The sequence below is a fragment of the Physella acuta genome, unplaced genomic scaffold (assembly GCF_028476545.2).
Source record: "Physella acuta isolate Inbredline_101_S28 unplaced genomic scaffold, ASM2847654v3 ptg001080l, whole genome shotgun sequence".
NCBI classification, from domain to species: Eukaryota; Metazoa; Mollusca; class Gastropoda; family Physidae; genus Physella; species Physella acuta.
The window spans coordinates 1-19,750 of record NW_026732597.1 but is presented as its reverse complement, the minus strand read 5'-3'; the positions used below and the strand labels follow the sequence as shown (position 1 = coordinate 19,750).

Below are 19,750 nucleotides of genomic sequence, written 5' to 3'. Positions count from 1 at the left end.
CAAGATTCAAGAAAGTTACAGGCACGTATAGATCTATATCATGTCTACACTCTAATCAACACGGCACAGCGAAATAATAAACAGTTTCTTTCAGGCATCTTTCCGGGGAAAATTTATTTCAACTATCTATAAAAAAAAATGGATGGTTTAACGCTACAGAAATCAATATGTTTATACACAATTGTGTTGTAAGATTGTATAACTACAAAAATAATATATTTATAAGGATGATAGTCCCCTGTACAAAATAGAAAATATTTATAATTTTTATAGAAAATAATATATAGGCCTACTTTATCTAGTTCCGACCCCACCCCCTCCCGGGAAAAATGTATGAAAGAAACCTTGATAATGACAGCTTCTGTGTTTGTTTGGAGGTGAGAACCTGACCTACAGTCTACAGGTAACGCTGTTGGACCGTGACGGCTTTGAAAGGTCAGTCATTCATGTCCACCTAATCGTCCGGCAACACAGTGGGGCCTATAATCTGAAGGCAAACAAAACTGACCCAGTGTTCGGCGTAGGCGGTCAAAAATTGCTGACAAGAAATTGGTGAAGCGAGCGAGGCGTGACCTTTGGGACAATGTGCGACTTTTGACCTCTTAAATTTCGGTTTTTTTATTATTATTATATCCAAACAGAAATCAAAATATAAATTTTGTAAACCATAGAATATATAATTATAAAGTTAACTTATGCAACAAACGTTCTTTTTTTTTTACATTTTTAAATTTATTTTATAGAAAATAGCTTTGGTCTAGAATAGGGAAAAGAACGATAACTCCAAAATCTTGTCAAATGGAACGACACGTTGTACGAAGCGTGTGAAAACAGCGTCCTCTAGCGGCGGCCGTATGGTCAGATTAGTGCTACAAGGCAGGGCGGGAACTGTACACCTACAAGAAACAGCTGCTCGGGGCGTTGACCTAAATCTAAAATATTTATAGCACCCCCCCCCCTCTCCGGCTCCCTCCACACACCCTTTGCGCCATTCACCTCCATTAACCTACAAAAATATGGCTACCATGCCAATGTCAAGGTTACTCAAATTCCCACAAATCCACCTTTCAAACAATAGTATGAAGGCACACAGCATTGTTCATTACTGCTCAATAATGGAAGATTAATTAAAACAAGCAGGGGCTCTTAATTAATTTTTTGCTGATTCGTTTCTTTTTCAATTACGTTTTATACGCAAATGTTTTCGGAACTAGAATTTATTAGCTGACATTGGCATATTATAAGAAAGTAAAAACAGTATTCTTGCACCTAAAGAGACAGGTGACGGTGGAGGAGGGTTAGAATTGCACTTATTTTAGGAACGGAATTTTAGATGAGAGTCACTTACGAATTACGCAATATGGGTCGGATATCCTATCAGAGTTTCTTCCAGGCATCTCTTAGGGGAGGCTCTGCCCCCCCCCCAGAACGAAATGGAATGTGTATAGAAAATATATACTTTTAATAGTGTTTTAATAGTGTCCACCCCCCCCCCTCCTGGGAAATTTTAGTCCGCATACCGAAAATTTCAAGTGCCCCCCCCCCCCCCCGGAGAAAAAAGTCTGGAAAAAAAAACACTGTATCCTATGCCTTTAACGCAATTTTAACCTGCAATGTATTGGTATACCCCCCCCCCCCCCCCACACACACACACACATAAACGTAATCCTTTCTCGTAAGACAAATTGTTTACCCTTCGAACCTGGCGATCCATCGGGCAGATAAAGTAAACTTAAACTGTTTCTCTGTTTCCGTGTCCTCGGCATGTAAAGGGATAGGGTGGTCAGGACTATGCCCAGACGCCTTTACTTTCCCTAACGTGAGTTAGGTACCCATTAGAGCTGGGTGGAATCAGGTACGCTTGGCGGATTCAAGCCCGGGGTCGAAAATCGAGACTTTCGACTTAGCAGTCATGCGCTCTATCATCCGACCACGCCATTCCATTAATCTTTCTAGACTATGGTAGTATTATTCTACTCTCCCTTGTCTGAATGAAAGCGTTTATTCTACTGAATGTTCACGGTTTTCATCATTTTTTAAATAACTTACCACGAGAAATACACACTATATATTATACTTCATATTGCTCAACACTTCACCCCCCTCCCCTCCTTCCTCCCCTACAAGAGCAGGCCTTATCTCATAGTCACAGAGGTTAAAAATGTGTCGCGCCCCCCCCCCCCCCCACCCTTGTTTTGGTCCGTGACGTCATTTGTGGACCTCCATATATTCAGCTTATGTAATCTGACTTTCAGATATTTTGTCCCCGGGGGGGGGGGGGGGACGCTGGTTATAGTGTATATTTTCGATATAATTTTTTTTTATTTCGTCTGGGAGAGGGGGGGGGGGGTTGGGGGGGTAGAGCTGCTCCCCCAAAAAGAAGACTGAAATAAACTCCATTGACTGCAACCAGAGTACGTACAATGGACCTAAGCTTAGCCCGTGGGTCACCTTAACGCTGGGTCGCCGATTACATAACAAAAGTAAGCTAAGAATGGCCTAATCATTGACGTCATACGACTCTTAGGCGATGGGGGGGGGGGGTGTTGAAGTCATGATGCGTGAAAAATTGAGGGGGGGGGCTAAAAACTGGCAAGTGAGATAAAATAAAGTTACCCCTTTCGAACCTGAAGGTCTGTGGAGCAGATGAAGTAAACTTCACCGGTTTCTGTTCATATGAATGGATATTGTGGTCAGCACTATGCCCAGCCGCCATTACTTTAGTCAGATAACAGTCAGAGCTGGATGGACTAAGGGGGCGTTTGTATTAAACCATGTCCCACCCTTGTGTCAACTTGCCACTGACTTTTAGCCCCACCTTCCCTTACTAGCCAAGTGTACATACATAACCAGGAATAAAATCAAACAGTGTATGCCCAAAAATAGTTTACAAAATACAACCCATAAAGGGATATAAAGGCTATGAACTGTTAACAAATAGAAAAAAAACACACATTCAAGCTTCTTAATAGTCAACCAAAGAATTGTCAACCAACCATCAGTAATCAATACAATCTATATATAGGGCTGGTAAGTAGGTCACCAACCAGTTCTACTGCTAAATAAAACCCGCATGAGCCATAGAACTGGTTGGTGACCTACTTACCAGCCCTATAAACACACATTACCAAAAAAAAAAGTTGTATGAAAAAAATTTATTTCAATAAATTCATACAATAATAAATACATCAACATTAATTCTGATTAATTGTGTAAAAACAATATTAAAAACTTACATTTTTTTCATACTCTTACATACACAATATAAATACACACCACATTCATTAACTTGTTCACCTATAAAATATTGAAATTTTCTATATATTTCATTTTTTTGAAATAAAAATTGCAGAGTAAAATGAATTGATAGAAATATCAAAATCTCCAATTTCATAATGAAAACATTAAAATGGTTACTAAAACAAATTTACTTGAATAACTGGATTTATGAAACTGATAACTTCATAATATGAAATGGGTCTAAAATTTTTACATCATGCCTAGAGCAAAAACATGGTTTCAAAAATATAAAAATATAAAACAATACAGGAATTTCTAAAGGCTAAAAAAATGTAAGTTGTAATGGTATGTTATATTACTGTTACAAAATCCATTGCTTTTAAAGTAAGTATAACACAGATTGGCAAATCACAGAAGTATTTAATATAAAAAAATATAAGAATTTAATCAATGGCAAACACTTGTTTTTAAAACAAATGTAGTAAAATCAAAAGCATTTTAAACTTCGTAGGTTTTAAACCTGGATTTAAAACAATTATTATCAAAGTATGTCTATTTTCACATTTTTATCAGTCATAAAATGTAAGATGCAACAAGCATCTCTTGTAGTAGAAAGTTCAAGTTTTAAAAACAACTTTTTAAACTTTGAGATCGAAGAGTCCATTGAGTTTGTGGCCAGATTGAGAATACCACATGCTGAACAGGCTATTTGTGGTGATGCTTAAAAATGATATGGCAAAAATGAACCAAATAATAAACATCTTGATGTTTATAACATGTTTTGTTTCTTAAAACGGTCAAGAAATGCATGGACGAATTCTTTGGTATATCTGGTCATAACAATCTCTAAGACAAGCTGGTACTGGCGAGTACCTTAAGCTGTACATCCTGGTTCTCCAGGTTCTCAAGAAATCAGAAGTACGTCTCCCTCTCTATGAAACCCCCAGGGCTTCGTCTCAGTAGAAATCTGCGGCACTCGTCGTATGTAAATATTAATACGGAATAAGGTATAGCACATAGCCACCACGTAAACCTGGAATTTAAAAGTGGGATTTAGGTTAAGATAGTATTATTAAAACGATCTGATTACATAAAAATGATAGATGACTGACAAAAATATGTAAGGGTTAAGATAGTAGGTTAAAATTATCTGATTACATAAAAATGATAGATGACTGACAAAAACATTTAACAGTTGAAAGACAACTGACAATTTTTTTTTAAATAGAGGCCTGAAAAAGTATCATCTATCAAAACTGTCACCAGACAATTCAGTTCCCTTCCATGCACAGTTTTTATTCCTTTTCTGATTTACATAAAGTATTGTATGTGAAAAAAAACGTGAACTTTTGGTTTTTAATTCTGGTGACTAATTTTAGCTATTATTAAATTTTGCTTCAAGCAAAATCAACTTTTTAAAATCAGCTTAACACTTGGAACATGCAATTGCATGCGCTGATTTAAGTGGAGATTTGTACCAATTCCGGTGGCGTAACTTATGTGGAAGATAAAAGCAGCTGATATTATCTTTTAAGACTTAACCACATTCCACACTTAGTTACCTCAGTGGCTGTACGTGAAGTCCTTCATTCAGTCCAGGACAATAGCATAAGAAAGCAGCCAAAGCCGTTTCAAAAAACAATCCAAATGTAAGATAATGATTTCTGAAAGTACAGAATACATTATTATTACCTCCCTTTATTTTGGCTACACAGCAAAGATTTCACTATTTATTTAAAATTACATTAATTTTTTTTTCTACTAATGGCTAAATAATGTAGGGCTAAAAACAGAATATTTTTTAAATTTACTTCATGCCATGCTGGAATAGAGACAGGCGCCTAGTTTTCCTAATGATCAGGTCGGCCCACTGAACAATGACGATGGACACAAAGAAAGCAGAGTAGCAGGTGTATTCTAACTGCTTGCGCTGGTGAAATGTCTAAACGAGAATAAAAGATATCATAATGAATAAAATTATTGTGTTATAAAAATAAATTAAAATAATTTTCAAGCTCAAACACATTTTTTTTTAAATCAAGGGAGATCACTTAATACCTTTAGGTTGTTCAAATGCTGTAATTTAAAACCAGAGGATTCTAATATCGTTTAATATTGTTATATTTCACAAAAACAGATCGAATTAGAGTTTATTTAAGAACTGTGTTGATTTTATGTACATTTTTAACCCAATTTAATTCTAAGGTTCCCAGAAAAATGCAAAAATGGAAAAATGTACAAACTGAAAACTGTACAAACAGAAAAATTTGCAGATACAAAATAGTGCTTAAGCTACAATTTTAGTGTGGTTAATTTTTTGCTAATGTCTATAAATTATGGATTTAAGAAAACACAGATTCCCTAAAATGTGTGGGGCATATTTCCTGTCACCTTTTCCCCCTCCATTTTACAATTTAAAGGCATCTTCCTTCATATTAATTGACCTGTATCCCAGAAAGTATGTTAGACTTACCCACTCCTGACCATAAGTATCTTTTAGGTCATTGACCCCTGGGCTGTCCCAAAAGGCACGTATGCCAACCAAACGACGCATCCAAAAGCCATTTTCTGCCATAACAACGAAATACGTGAAGAATCCAGCGCAGGCCTCAATCATACCAATCTGACCATAGGAAACACCAATTAGCCTGCAGAAATTAAATAAAACTCATTGAAACATGTCTAATTAAATCAATATGATCTTACTGTAAAAAAACGCTCAGTTTAATACAGAAACAATAATGTCAACTTCTTAAGACAAGTTATATTATGCTTGAAGTTCAAAAAATAGTATTTTATTACTTTCACTGTATTCAATATATTCACTATTTTCAATATTAGAGTTAAATTAAAAGATTGTAAGGCTTGTAGCATTCTGAATTTGAATTTTTAAAATTACTACTTATCTATGCTTTAATTCAAGAAATCTATACAGAAGATTACATTTTTTTTAAAAATAAATTAGGATAAAATTATAGGTCTAATAATATTTAACTTCCCAACACATCATTAAAAATTGAACAAATAATTTCAATTTTTTTTTAGAAAATCTAGATTGTTTTAATTCTAGACCTTTGAACATAAGTTCTTTAGAGCAGTAGAAATATAAACATCACTGTATCCAACGAATTACCTGTCATTAACCAGCTTGTCTTTAAGAGGGTTTCTGGGCATTCTCTGCATGATATCTAGTTCAGCCTCCTCATAAGCCAGAGAGATGGCAGGGACCATGTCGGTACCGAGGTCGATGAAAAGGATGGTGATGGTGCCTAGGGCAAGGGGAATATCAGCAAGGAGGAAGATGAGAAACGGTGCGATTTCTGGGATATTCGAGGTTAAGGTGTAGGCGATGGACTTCTTCAAGTTGTCAAAAATAATTCTTCCTTCTTCCACGCCCGTCACGATGGAAGCAAAGTTGTCGTCAAGTAAAATCATGTCTGCTGCTTGTTTGCTCACATCACTGCCAGCAATACCCATAGCAACACCTGAAAGTTAGAAGATATTAAAACTTTAAAACAAATCATACACACCTTAGTCCTAATGTGAAACTTGCAGTTCATTTCAAGGAAATAAAAGACATAATACTGCAATTAGGATTGAATCTTACATTTAAAAAATTGTAAGCTATGCAATACAATTACTTTGAATAAAGTTCAAATTTAAAACAAATGTCCAAACAAAAAATAGCAACTATTTTAGAATACAAGCCTAAATGTGTATACAAAAAGAGGATTATTTTAATAGTTAAACATATTTAAATATAAATTTCAGAATGGATGCTTACAGAATAATATAGATATTACGCGAGTCACATGATTAAGTGAATCAAATGATTAAGTGAATCAAATGATTAAGTGAATCAAATGATTAAGTGAATCAAATGATTAAGTGAATCAAATGATTAAGTGAATCAAATGATTAAGTGAATCAAATGATTAAGTGAATCAAATGATTAAGTGAATCAAATGGTTAAGTGAATCAAGTGGTTAAGTGAATCAAGTGATTAAGTGAATCATGTGATTAAGTGAATCATGTGATTAAGTGAATCATGTGATTAAGTGAAGCACATGATTAAGTGAATCACATGATTAAGTGAGTCACGTGATTTAACTGAATCCCATGATTAAGTGAGTCACATGATTAAGTAAGTTACATGATAAAGCAAATCACATGATAAAGCAAATCACATGATAAAGCAAATCACATGATAAAGCAAATCACATGATAAAGCAAATCACATGATAAAGCAAATCACATGATAAAGCAAATCACATGATTAAGCTAGTTAAAACATTAAACCAATCAAATTAATAAGAGAGTCACATGATTATGTGACTAAGTACTCTAAGATACCATATTTCTCCTCCACACCATCTACTTAAACATTAAATAATTAAACCACCAACCTATATCAGCTTGTTTGAGAGCAGGTGAATCATTGACACCATCACCAGTAACGGCCACAATTTGCCCCTGTCTCTGGCAGCCCTCTACGATGATAAGCTTCTGCTGTGGTGAGGTACGGGCAAACACAATCTCTGCGTGGTTCTTCAGAACGGCATCAATCTGGGCTGGGGTCATGTTCTTCAGATCCCCACCGTGTATAACAGCAGCTTTAGCCTCTCTAGTTACAATTTCAATAAAAGATTTAAACAGTAGCAAATTTATTGTTATAATTAATTTGATTACTACATTTTCCAGCAAATAAAATAATTTTTTCCCGTTCGAGCCCAAGACACATGGGGCAGATGAAGTAGAGTTCATCTGTTTCTAAGACCTCTGTGTATGAAGGGATAAAGTGGTCAGCACAATGCCCAGCCATCTTTGCTTTCTGTAAACTGAGTTGGGTATCCACGACACCTGGGTGGACTCGGGGATATTGTACTGACTTAAATCTGGATTCAAACTAGAGACTTTTGGATTAGAAGAACTATCTACCGCTTGGCCTTCATGCGTATATGACCAAGGAAAATTATCTCAAAATGTTGGAGTTCTTGAAAGCTTGGTGTTGTTTTAGAGGCTGATAAATCCCAAATTACATATTTTGATTGAAAAAGTTGTGGGTCATAGTACATGTCAACTTATATATAGGAATATATGGTCACTGTGGGTATCTTTAAAAGGTAAAAGATTTTCTCACCTTGGATCAACCTCCTCCACTGGTATCCCCCTCTCAGCTGCAATATCCTCCACTGTTTTACTCTCTGGTGAGATGATACCAACACCTACAGCTATGGCTCGGGCTGTGATTGGATGATCTCCTGTTACCATGATTACCTGTCAACAAAACAAAACATGAAATAAGCATTGCTGTATCTTGTCACTTATTACTATGGCCGAGTCAAATGGTAGAGCGCATGATGGCTAATCTAATTTTTTGCAGATCCTGAGCTCAAGTTAGTAGAACACCTTTGAGCCAACTCAGCGCTGATCAGTACCTGGCACATGTTGGGGAAAGTGAATATGGCTGGGTAAAGTTCTGACCACATTTTCCCTTCATATGCCAAGTTCACAAAAGATTAATTTTAGTCTGCTGTATCAGCTCTATTAGCAGCTAGGTCAGAAACGGTATCTTTAGAATATTCTTTACATCCCCAGAAAATTTTTAGGTAACTTAATGCCTCTAAACGTACACTGTGTCAAATGAATCTTAATATAAACCTTGCTGTAATATATAGCCTTACCTTGATGCCAGCACTCCTACACTTAGCCACTGCCCCAGGTACAGCAGACCGAGGAGGGTCTATCATTGACATCAGGCCAACAAACCGCAGGCCTTTTACTGGGAAATTTGGACCTTCAGGATCAAAGTGATAGTCAGGTGGAAATTTATCACTAGGAAGTAGATAATCGCAGAAACCTGCAAACAATAACAAGGTTCAACAAACATATTATATGTTAAATCATTTTGTATTCAATATTAAAAATAGCTGCACATGTATTAGCAAATCAGATGTTCTCTTTAGTAATCAGGTTTATATAATATTTTATTTTAAAAGCATTTATGGTTTAGAGTTGATTTAGTACAAAATAGAAATAAAACTAACACACATGCACACAATATTCAACCATTATTTCATTACAACACACTATTACTTGTACTGATAAAAAATGTAAACAAAGTTAATTACTAATGTTATTGACCAAGCACTCGTTTTACAAGAAAGTTTAAACAAAGCTAGTGAATTAAAATAACTGACCAAGCACTCTTTCACCGAGGCCTCCAAGGTCCATGTAAGCTGTGTTGAAGGCCGTCCGGTAGTTCTCATCCATTGGGTACTCCTCTCCGTGCAGTAATATGGTCGAACAGCACTCCAATATCCTTTCTGGTGCGCCTTTCATGACCAGTAGAAACTGAGTAGAGTTTTCCAGTTGGTGAATCGATACCTGTGAGTATTTAAAACACATTTTAAATTTTGTGTACATTTTTTTTAAAGAAATGAAATATAAGATGTGGAGCTATAGTTGAGAGCAATGATGATATGTGTACAATGTTCCCTCTAAGCTGAGCGGTTGTGCGGCCGCACAGTAGTTTTGAGCTGCAGCGCAGTGGATTTTGTAAAATACTTTTATCCTTGTATAAGACTTTTAGAATTACATGTTGCACGCTAGCTTTTTTTCTCTTAGAGGGAACATTGTATGTGAATTCTTGAGTTTAGCTCTGCCATGAGTCTGTAAGATATTAAGGCCTACAATCATCACAGGGAAATAAAGGGAGGTCATTTCACTGCTCATCCAAACTAACAAAGCTAATGTAAAGTTATTAACTTATTCACAAGTTATGAAGCCATACAATTTAATAAATGAAAAGTGAATGCTATGTCACACTCCATCAATTAATTTGATAATACATAACAGAATGTCTTAAAAATTCAAACCTGAAATTTATTGGCTGAATTAAATGGAATCTCCACAATTTTTTTATTACGGCTACGGTAGTTCATTACGTTCCCAATAGCAAGCTCTGTGCATTTTAAAATGGCTGACTCTGATGCATCTCCATTACATTCTCTGTAAAAAAAAAAAAGTTTTATGGTTGAATCTTCAGTCTATAATTGTCTAATCACAATTTCTCTACTTTTGTTTTATATGGCTGTATGCTGGACTATGCAAACAAAACATTTAAATTAACAATTTAACACTTCCTTAAGGCATTTTTTTCTACTCTTAGAATCTAAAATTTAGATGAATGGGCCAGATAGTGCATATCCAGTAGAGTAGGCTATTATATTATTATAATATTATTGATAGTGCAACTTCAGATTGTCATTTTTACTTTTTAAAGGGTCATTTACTTAGAAATGAACAGTATTTTAATAATATTCTATAGTCTACATAGGTGCAAGGGCGTAGCGAGGGGGGGGGGGGGTGCGGACCGCACCGGGTGACACCATTTAGGGGGTGACACCATTTAGGGGGGTGACACCAAGGCAAAAAAAAGCAAAATATATAGATAAAAAATTATAATTCCACTTAATTAAGTGATTAATTCGAGTGTTAAATAGTGTTTTAAGAGGTGCAAATTGAACCTTTGAGGGGGGGGGGGTGCAAATCGAAAGTTTGAGGGGGGGTGCAAATCAAAAGTTGAAAGTTTGTCCCCGCGACGGGTCGCTACGCCTCTGGGGGGTGACACCATTAAGGGCCGTACCGGGTGACACCCGACCTCGCTACGCCACTGTCTGTATAGGTGCAACCTTTAGCAGAAATTTAAGTAATTTGTCACCAATTATCAATAGATCTAGATCTAGATTCTAGTGCTGGAGATATTTCAGAGAAATAAGTGTAGACTCTACACTCTACTCTACTCTAGTCAGTCTAGAGTAAGACTTAAACTGACTCTTAAAGTAGATCTAGAATAATCTAGGGTAAAATCACGATATAGCGTCGGAAATTATTGGGTAATGTTCGTTGAGTTTCGGTAACATTCGTTACTGTAAACCATAGTTTATTTGACCGATGAAATAAAAATAAAGTCAAGTGCATTAAATTAATGTTTTAACTTTATTTACAGTTTAATTGACAGAAAATTAATAACAGATAGAAAATCTAAATATTATTAATAAACTCGAGTGTAGTAATTAATTATTTTTTTTTTAAGAAACAGAAAAAACCTGCAGAAGATTTGCGACAACCAGCTCTTGTTCTGTTAGTAAATAAGACGATTAGATTAACTAAAGTTAAAAGTAGTAAGAATAACTAGAATAATGTTTAGTAGCAGCAAAAATTAGCACATACACTTAAAATAATTAGAAATACAAAATAATTAGCAAAACAGTATTTAAAATGCAACTAAAATCAATCCTTGCACATTTTTAAACACTATGTATTAAAAATAATATGGCGGCAAATAAATGATGGTTTACAGTATTTCCGGTGGTTTCCGGAACGGCTCGACAGACTACGCCATGGTTTTACTGTTTTTTTACTGCTGTACAGTTCCGGAATAATAACCGACGCTATATCGTGATTTTACCTAATCTAGATCTAGATCTAGATCTAAGTGACTAAGTCTTAAACTAAAACTCTAGTGATGTCTAGATTTTAAGATTTTAGATTAGGATTAGGTTTACCTCTTCAGAACAGTAATATTCTCCTGTCCAACCTTAAATTCAGCTCGATTACATAACATTGCTACACGAGAGAGGCTAATCCATGTCGGGTCATCAGGTGGGAAGGAGCTCACTAGAGTAGAAAAAGAAAGTAAAAGTTGAATAAATAGGCGGCCTACCTAGTAACGTTTATTTATTTCCCTTCATAAAGATCTAAAAATAGAATCAAATCAACATACTCGTTTGATCCTCTCTTGTGTCAGCTTCAAGTATTTGCCCATTGAACCATAAATGTGAAACGGTCATTCTGTTTTGTGTCAATGTCCCTGTTTTGTCCGAGCAGATAGTTGAGGTGGAACCAAGCGTTTCAACAGCCTCCAGGTTCTTTACAAGACAATTTTTCTTGGCCATACGCTTAGCTGTCAGCGTTAGACAGACCTATCAAGAAGTAATTTAATTTCTTAAAGTAGGCCTAATTATTTGAAAAAAAATCTATACTAATATAGGTCTAATAATTAATTACATCTTGTAATTAATCAAAATATGTTCAATAGTTAAATTTGTAGTGTTTCTTTCAGACATTTTTTCTCCAGGAAAGAGGGGAGGGGCGCCTGAAACTACTGGGCAGTAGCGTAGCAAGGGGGGGGGGGGGACATATGTCCCCGGGCGCCGACCTTAGGGGGCGCCAAAATGGGTTGGAAAAATAAATTGAAAGGTTGAGGGGGGTGCAAATCGAAATCTTGAGGGGGAGGGGGGGGGGGTGACAATGGTAAAACAAAGTATACATTTTCAATATGAATTAAAATAATGTTCTGTTTCCTTCGGGGGTAAGACCATTTAGGGGGTGACTTTGTTTCGAAGAGGGGGGGGCACCAGAATTTTTTTAATAGGATGTAGGTTCTGATACTTGTGGTTTCAACATAATCATCATCTTTTCCCTTACATGCCCAAGACAATAGGAGTAGATGAAGTAGAGTCCATCTGTTTCGCTGAATTCGGCATTTAAAATGATAGTGTGGTCAGCACTATGCCCAGCCGTCTTTGTTTCCCTAAAATAAGTCAGGTACCTATCAGAGCTGAGTGGACTCAGGGATGTCTTGCATTCACCAGTCCGAACCAAGATTCGAACTCGGGACGTTCGGGCTAGCAGTCAAGCGCTCTATCATTCGGCCACCCAGTCCCACTTTAGGTTTACAATCACCAATTAATTTTGTCTATTCTATGATAAATGTTATGCGGAAAAGATTTAATGAAAATTCATGACAATTCCGCATACCGTAACAGTGACCAGTAGCCCCTCCGGAACGTTAGCCACAATGATACCAATCAAGAAGATGACAGCGTCCAGCCAGAAGTAGCCGAAGAAGAAACAGATGATGAAGAAAAGAACTCCCAGAAACACGGCAACAGCAGTGATGACGTGGATGAAATGGGAAAGCTCTTTGGCGATGGGCGTTTCTCCAACCTCCAACCCAGAGGCCAAATTGGCAATACGGCCCATGACGGAGTTGTCGCCCGTCTTGATCACGATACCAACAGCAGTTCCTATAATATAATAGAAAAACAAGTTAATAAAAAGTCTAGTGACAATTTAAGCGCAATTTCCTTAATTAATTTTCTGTGACCGAACGAAAGGATATTTTTGAAAACTTTCTTCGGCAATATTGTTCTAAATTATGGCAGGAATCGATTGGTAAATGTTTCAAGTCAATAAGTGGTCTGGTTGACGAGATATGGGCCAAAAACTGCATTTTTTCGAGGTTTTTTGGCTTTTCCGGGAAATCCAGGAAGGAATTCCGGGAATTTTTTTGGCCCACAATCATCCTCGGAACTTGCTTAACATATTTGCTTTGGAACTAGTCCTCGATATTGCTTCGTTGAGGAGGAGATACGACTTAAAGCTGCGGACAAACATCGGACACACATCAATCCTTGACGAGTTAATAATCGCAATTCTCCAGTATGGAAATTGCGCTAAAAATAATATGTAGGCCTACTGTATGAATTGTAATTTTTAAAAATTTAACATACGAGGCGGATAAGAAATGCAAGTCCCTTTATTGTTACGAACACCTAGCTATTTTTAAAAAATTGCTAAGGAATCTTCCATAAAATATGACACGCCCCACCGTCACCATAAGCCAGATTTCCCCCCCCCCCCCCCGAAATGACTCACGCCTCAGCCTATATATACCTAAGGCAGATCACTCTAAAACTAGCGTCACACTTCAGCCTACCTGAGCCAGATCCATATATTTTGTGATAATAATGAGAAAATGTGACTCCTTTATTTGCACCCCCCCCAGAGGCGTAGCGAGGGGGGGGGTACATATGTCCCCGGGTGCCGACCTTAGGGGGCGCCAAAATGGGTTGTAAAAACAAATTAAAATGTCATTTTAGCTGCATTTTTGCAATTTGAGGGGGGGGTGAAAAATCGAAAGTTTGAGGGGGGATGGGGGGGGGGGGTTGGGTGGGTGCGAATAGAAAATTTGAAGGGGGGGGGGGTGCCCCCCTCACCGCTACGCCTCTGAAAGGAGTAAAATCCTAAGTAAGCGTACCGAACCATTAGATGACAATTATTGGTATACGCCAAAAAAAAAAGATTTAAGCTATACGTTTGGTACAGTTGCAGAAGCTGCCGAAAGAAAACCAGAGTTGGTGCTCCTATCGCCTTAAAGACTTCACTCCTGTTTGATTCCAGAGTTTTCTCCTGTTGTCCCTATTTAACGAGTCTATTCTGCATGGGCGCTCGAATTCGGGAATTTCGGGTAAGCAACCATGAGCTTTCCCATTCGTGTCCTTTTGATTCGATTCACATGAGGCAGATGGAGTAGATATTTCATCGGTTTCATATGAAGGGATAGTGTGGTTAGGTACCCATCAGAGCTGGGTGGACTCAGGGATGTTCCGCATTCATGAGTTCGAACCGAGATTCGAACTCGCGACGTTTGGGTTAGCAATTAAAATGCTGTATCATTAAGCCACACATCTGTTTTATATGAATGGATAGTGTGTTTACCTTTGCTTTCCCTAACGTGAGTTATGTACCCTTCAGAGCTGGATGGACACAGGGAGCTGTACTGAACCCGAAATCGAACTCGATACTTTCGTGTTAGCAGTCTAGCTCTCTAATTCTAGGCCACGATTACGCTACTGTACCTTAAGATTCAGACTGAGGGCGTTACCTTCGACAACGTTGGTGGAGAAGAAGATGACGTTTTTCGTCTCTAGTGGGTTCTCGTTAGTAAACTCAGCTGATCGGGCTTGTGGTTCAGCTTCGCCAGTCAAGGAAGAGTTGTCGACCTGTAGAACATTTAGGTCTATGGTAACTAAAAAATTTGACATTATGACCCATCTCCTTCTACATGTATGTATACTCAAGCTACCCTTTCGAACCTGCGGTCTGTGAAGGTAAATTAAGTAGAGTTAAGTGTTTCTGTGAACTCGGCATATGAAGGGATAGTGTGGTCAGGATTATGCTCAGCCGATTTTACTCTATCTCAGAATCTAAGCTAAGGATCCGAACTTGAGACTTTTGGATTTGCAGTTTTACGCTCTGCCGTTCAACCACTCCGCACCATACCCAGCTTATGTAACGCTATACCAAATTCCATTGACCACCACCTCTCATGTAATATATCTAGGATCACGTCGACTTCCCCTCTCCCCCACCCCCATTTGTGTCTACCTTATGTCGAAAATGGATAAGTCTCATATGTCATAGACGGATGTCTCCCAAACGTCATGAATAGAAAACTATATTTTTAATAGAGTTGAAAATACGTGTCTAGATTACATAAACAGCTTAACTCTACTTCACCTATCATACAGATCGTGAGGTGTCGATAAAACGTACCTTCAACCCGTGAGCAGATATCACGCGCATGTCCGCGGGCACACGGTCACCAAACTTGACCTCCACAATGTCCCCTGTGACCAGATGAGCCGCCAGGACGTTCAACTTCTCCCCGCCCCTCACGACGATGGCGTTCTGGTAAACAAACAAAAAAAAACAATTTATTACGTAAGGTCACCCTGTAGTGTCACCCCGTACTGTTACACCGTGGTATCACCCTTTGGTAAGTCGCCACCCCATAGTGCCACCCCATAGTGCCACCCCATAGTGCCACCCCATAGTGCCACCCCATAGTGCCACCCCGTGTAGAATGACGCCCCGTGTAGAATGACGCCCCGTGTAGAATGACGCCCCTTGTACAATGACGCCCCTTGTACAATGACGCCCCTTGTACAATGACGCCCTTTGTACAATGACGCCCTTTGTATAATGACGCCCCTTGTACAATGACGCCCCTTGTTCAATGACGCCCCAAGTATAATGACGCCCCACGCACAACGACGACCTACGCACAACAACGCTCATGTAGAATGACGCCCCAAGTAGAATGACGCCCCAAGTAGAATGACGCCCCAAGTAGAATGACGCCTCATGTACAATGACGCCCCATGTAGAATGACGCCCCATGTACAATGACGCCCCATTGAAACCCACCTGAGGGACCATGTTCTTGAACGAGTCCATGATTCGTGAGCTCTTGGCCTCCTGATAGTACCCGAAACACCCGGATATGATGACCACCGCCGCCAACACGATACCCAGGTACAGCTGAAAATAAAGAAATGATCGATCTTTTTTTAAACATTTATTATTAGGTAAACAGACCCTAATGTTGTAAATTATGGTACCGCTTGGTCGAATGGTAGAGCATTAGGTTATTAGTCCGTAGGTCTCGAGTTCGGATCCTGGTTGACTCGAGACTGTAGAATGTCCCTGAGTCCACCCAGCTCTGATAGGTACCTCACAAACTTTGGGGATAGTAAAGGTTTCTGGGCATATATTAAGAACTCTACTTCACCTGCCCTATGGGTCCTTAGGTTTGAAAGGGGAGCTTCAATGTTGTAAATTAGTTGAAGTTGGCATAATAAAACAAATATAGTTAATGGCATCTGAAGCCAAAAATACATGAACTCTACTTCATCTACGCTCTCGTACATCAGATCTTGAATATAATTTATGAGGATTTTTTTTTTTTTTTTTGGCTCTGTGGGGGAAAGTTAATTTCGACAGTTGCAATGTCAAAGCAAGGAGTCAAATATCGAACATAGCCAAGAAAATGCCTTTCCTTAAATTAATCACGGGTACTGATTTGGGGCGGAGTGGACTCCAGGTCGTGGTGAACAGAGTTTCTTCCAGGCATCTCTTCGGGGGCGGGGGGGCTTAGCCCCCCGAAAAAAAATTTCCGCCCCCCCCTCCCCCCCCCCCCGAACGAAATGAAATTTATATGATTTATATACAAAATATATACTTTTAGCAGTGTCCGCCCCCCCCCCCGAAGAAAGTCTACCGCCCCCCCCCCCCCCCGAAAATTTCAAATGCCCCCCCCCCCCCCCGGAGACAAAAGTCTGGAAGAAACACTGGTGGTGAAGGTCAAAGTTGAATTATGTATGACCTATCGTCAGACCTGGGACTTTGTAAGCGCGTATAATACTGATATCTGTTTCTATTTCTGTGGTGTTGTAAACAGTGGCGCAACTAGAGGGTGTGTAGGAAAGGGGGTGCGCCTGAGTCAATTTTAACTCTATCTTATAATAATTTCATCATACTGCGTAAAATATTTTAACTGCAGACTGCACTGTAATTGTATTTATAACTTAGTACAATACGACAGTATTCAAGCATTTCAACCGGATACTTATAGACTGATTTTTTTAAATATTTTAAAGCTCTTACATTATCGCCGGGTGGGCTGTCCATTTCCGCTGCCTGTATCGCGTAGGCGATAAAACACAGGATCGATCCCGCCCACAGCAGGAGGGAGAAACCGCCCAACATTGTTTTAGCGAACTTGACCCACTCAGGCTTCTCCGGGGGAGGCGTCAGCTCATTCAGTCCGTTTAGCTCCAAGAGCTCTTTAGCTCGCTCTTGCGAGTGTCCCTGTGGAGAATGTAAACTTTTATTAATGTAAGAGCTTAGTGGTGTTTTATTCAAATAAGGTACAAGGCAACAATCACTCTTCGCCAAGTCGAATAGGCACCATTATGATGATACGCTGGACAGTATCAGCGTAATGTTTGGTTCAATAGGTTTCGTAACACTGGGTTTAACTTAAGTTCAGCAGCGTCACAAGGCGGGGGCGTGGAAGGGTGAGACCATTTAGGGGGTGAGACCATTTAGGGGGTGAGACCATTTAGGGGGTGAGACCTTCCGAAGAGCCTGGTACGTCGGAGGAGAGGTGCAAGACTACCGGGAACCAGAAGGGTTTGCTCTCGACCCTAACCAGATATTTTGACTTTAAGCTGCGGCCTTCACGTGGATTCGGATGTGTGCCACTAGTCGGACCAAGCTCATGACCCCCCTAATGGGTGCGGAATGGCTAGTGGTAGCCAACAGCAGCTAGAGGTTTTTGATCTGGCCGAGTAGAACTGCTGTATGCGCTAGGTTCAAAGAATGGCCGAACGCCCCCCACGATCAAGCTGGGTACCAGGCGGTAGGAGGACGTCCCGCGTCTGGTGGGCGGGGAAGGAAAGCCCGGTGAGAGCCGACGGAAGTAGCGACCGATGTGTGGGAAAACTCTTGTGGACGGAGTTTGCTGCACTGAGGCCTGCCTGGCTAATGGAAGTCAACCTTCTGAGCCGGTTTCCGTATAGAGAGAAGAGAGAGAGAGAGAGAGAGAGAGAGAGAGAGAGAGAGAGAGAGAGAGAGGGTGAGACCATTTAGGGGGTGAGACCATTTAGGGGGTGAGACCATTTAGGGGGTGAGACCATTTAGGGGGTGAGACCAAATCTTGAAGTCGTAAAATTTACTGTCCAAAACAATATTTTATCATGTTAAAATTTTTAAAAACTGAGGGACGGGGGTGACACCACGTCGAAAATGCTAAATTGTTATGTGGGGGCAGTGTGACACCCTCGGTTACCGCATCGGGTGACACCCAATATAGTAACGTCACTGCTCTAGTTTAACCGCCATTCTGGTCTAAAGCGTAACGCTAGCTGTAACAGTTAAACATGCATTAAAAATATCTTATAAGATATTGCATTGCCATGTAGAGGATCAAAGGCATGCAAATCTTACACTTAGCTAACTTATTATCTTAATGATAATAGATATACCTTAAGTCCTGTCAATTAGCGAACAAGAGCTACTGACCCATATCTGCATAAGTACCCTAGCGTTAGAGTGCTAGACTGCTAACCAGAAGCCTAGCGTTCGAATCCGTGTTCAAGTCAGTAGAACGTCCCCTGAGTCCACCCAGCTCACTTTAGAGAAAGTAAAGGCGGCTATGCATAGTGATGACCACACTATTGCCTTGTATTCCAAGGCCACCGAAACAGGTGAACTCTACTTCACTTGCCCGATGGACTGTCAGGTTCGAAAAGAAATTTTACTTTTAGTTATGTCATAATCTATACAAGTCGGGACGTGGATCTGGAAATGTTACATACAATTTTTTTTTACCCTCTAACTAAAAATGTACCCTAACAATACCACCATCCCAACACCCAGCAAAATCCCACCTTCACTGGGTCCACACCCAGCCTCTCGTACAACTCTTCCAGAGGAATTTTGTGCTCGTCCATGTCAAGTTCCCTCTTCAGTCCGTCCATTTCCGCCACACTTTTCTTCCTCTTTTTCTTCTTGTCCTTTTTGATGGGCGCGACGCCATTTTGGACCTGCGCATCAGATAGAATACGTGTTACGGAAAATTTGTTTTAATGTTAATGCGTGTTAATCGTTAAAAATCTCTTTGGAAAAGTGGTCTTTCATACCACTGTCCAAAAATTAACTCTCAATATATAGGTTGTAATTGTTAATTTTAGGTATGAGTCAATATTAGGGGTTGATATAAGTAATATTAGTAATTTACAAATTTGAGTGTGAGAGAGAGTATCATGCAAGAGCCGATATTTTTTTTTTAAAACTAAAGTAAAAACTTGGGACA

General features: G+C 39.1%; 1 protein-coding gene across 1 annotated transcript; it reads right to left on the bottom strand.

The window, feature by feature from the left end:
* Nucleotides 1-3,194: 3,194 nt before the first annotated feature.
* Nucleotides 3,195-19,478, bottom strand: LOC131955581 (sodium/potassium-transporting ATPase subunit alpha; the record flags this gene model as incomplete). The annotated part of the gene is given in 18 exon segments (XM_059319751.1): nt 3,195-4,273; nt 4,803-4,904; nt 5,052-5,182; nt 5,714-5,888; nt 6,374-6,725; nt 7,647-7,864; nt 8,381-8,517; nt 8,925-9,100; nt 9,441-9,627; nt 10,119-10,251; nt 11,811-11,922; nt 12,029-12,227; nt 13,066-13,334; nt 14,975-15,092; nt 15,646-15,780; nt 16,300-16,413; nt 17,539-17,742; nt 19,326-19,478. Coding segments are annotated over 18 exon segments (3,036 nt in total), but the record flags the coding sequence as incomplete, so codon positions are not given.
* Between the last annotated feature and the right edge of the window lie 272 nt (nt 19,479-19,750).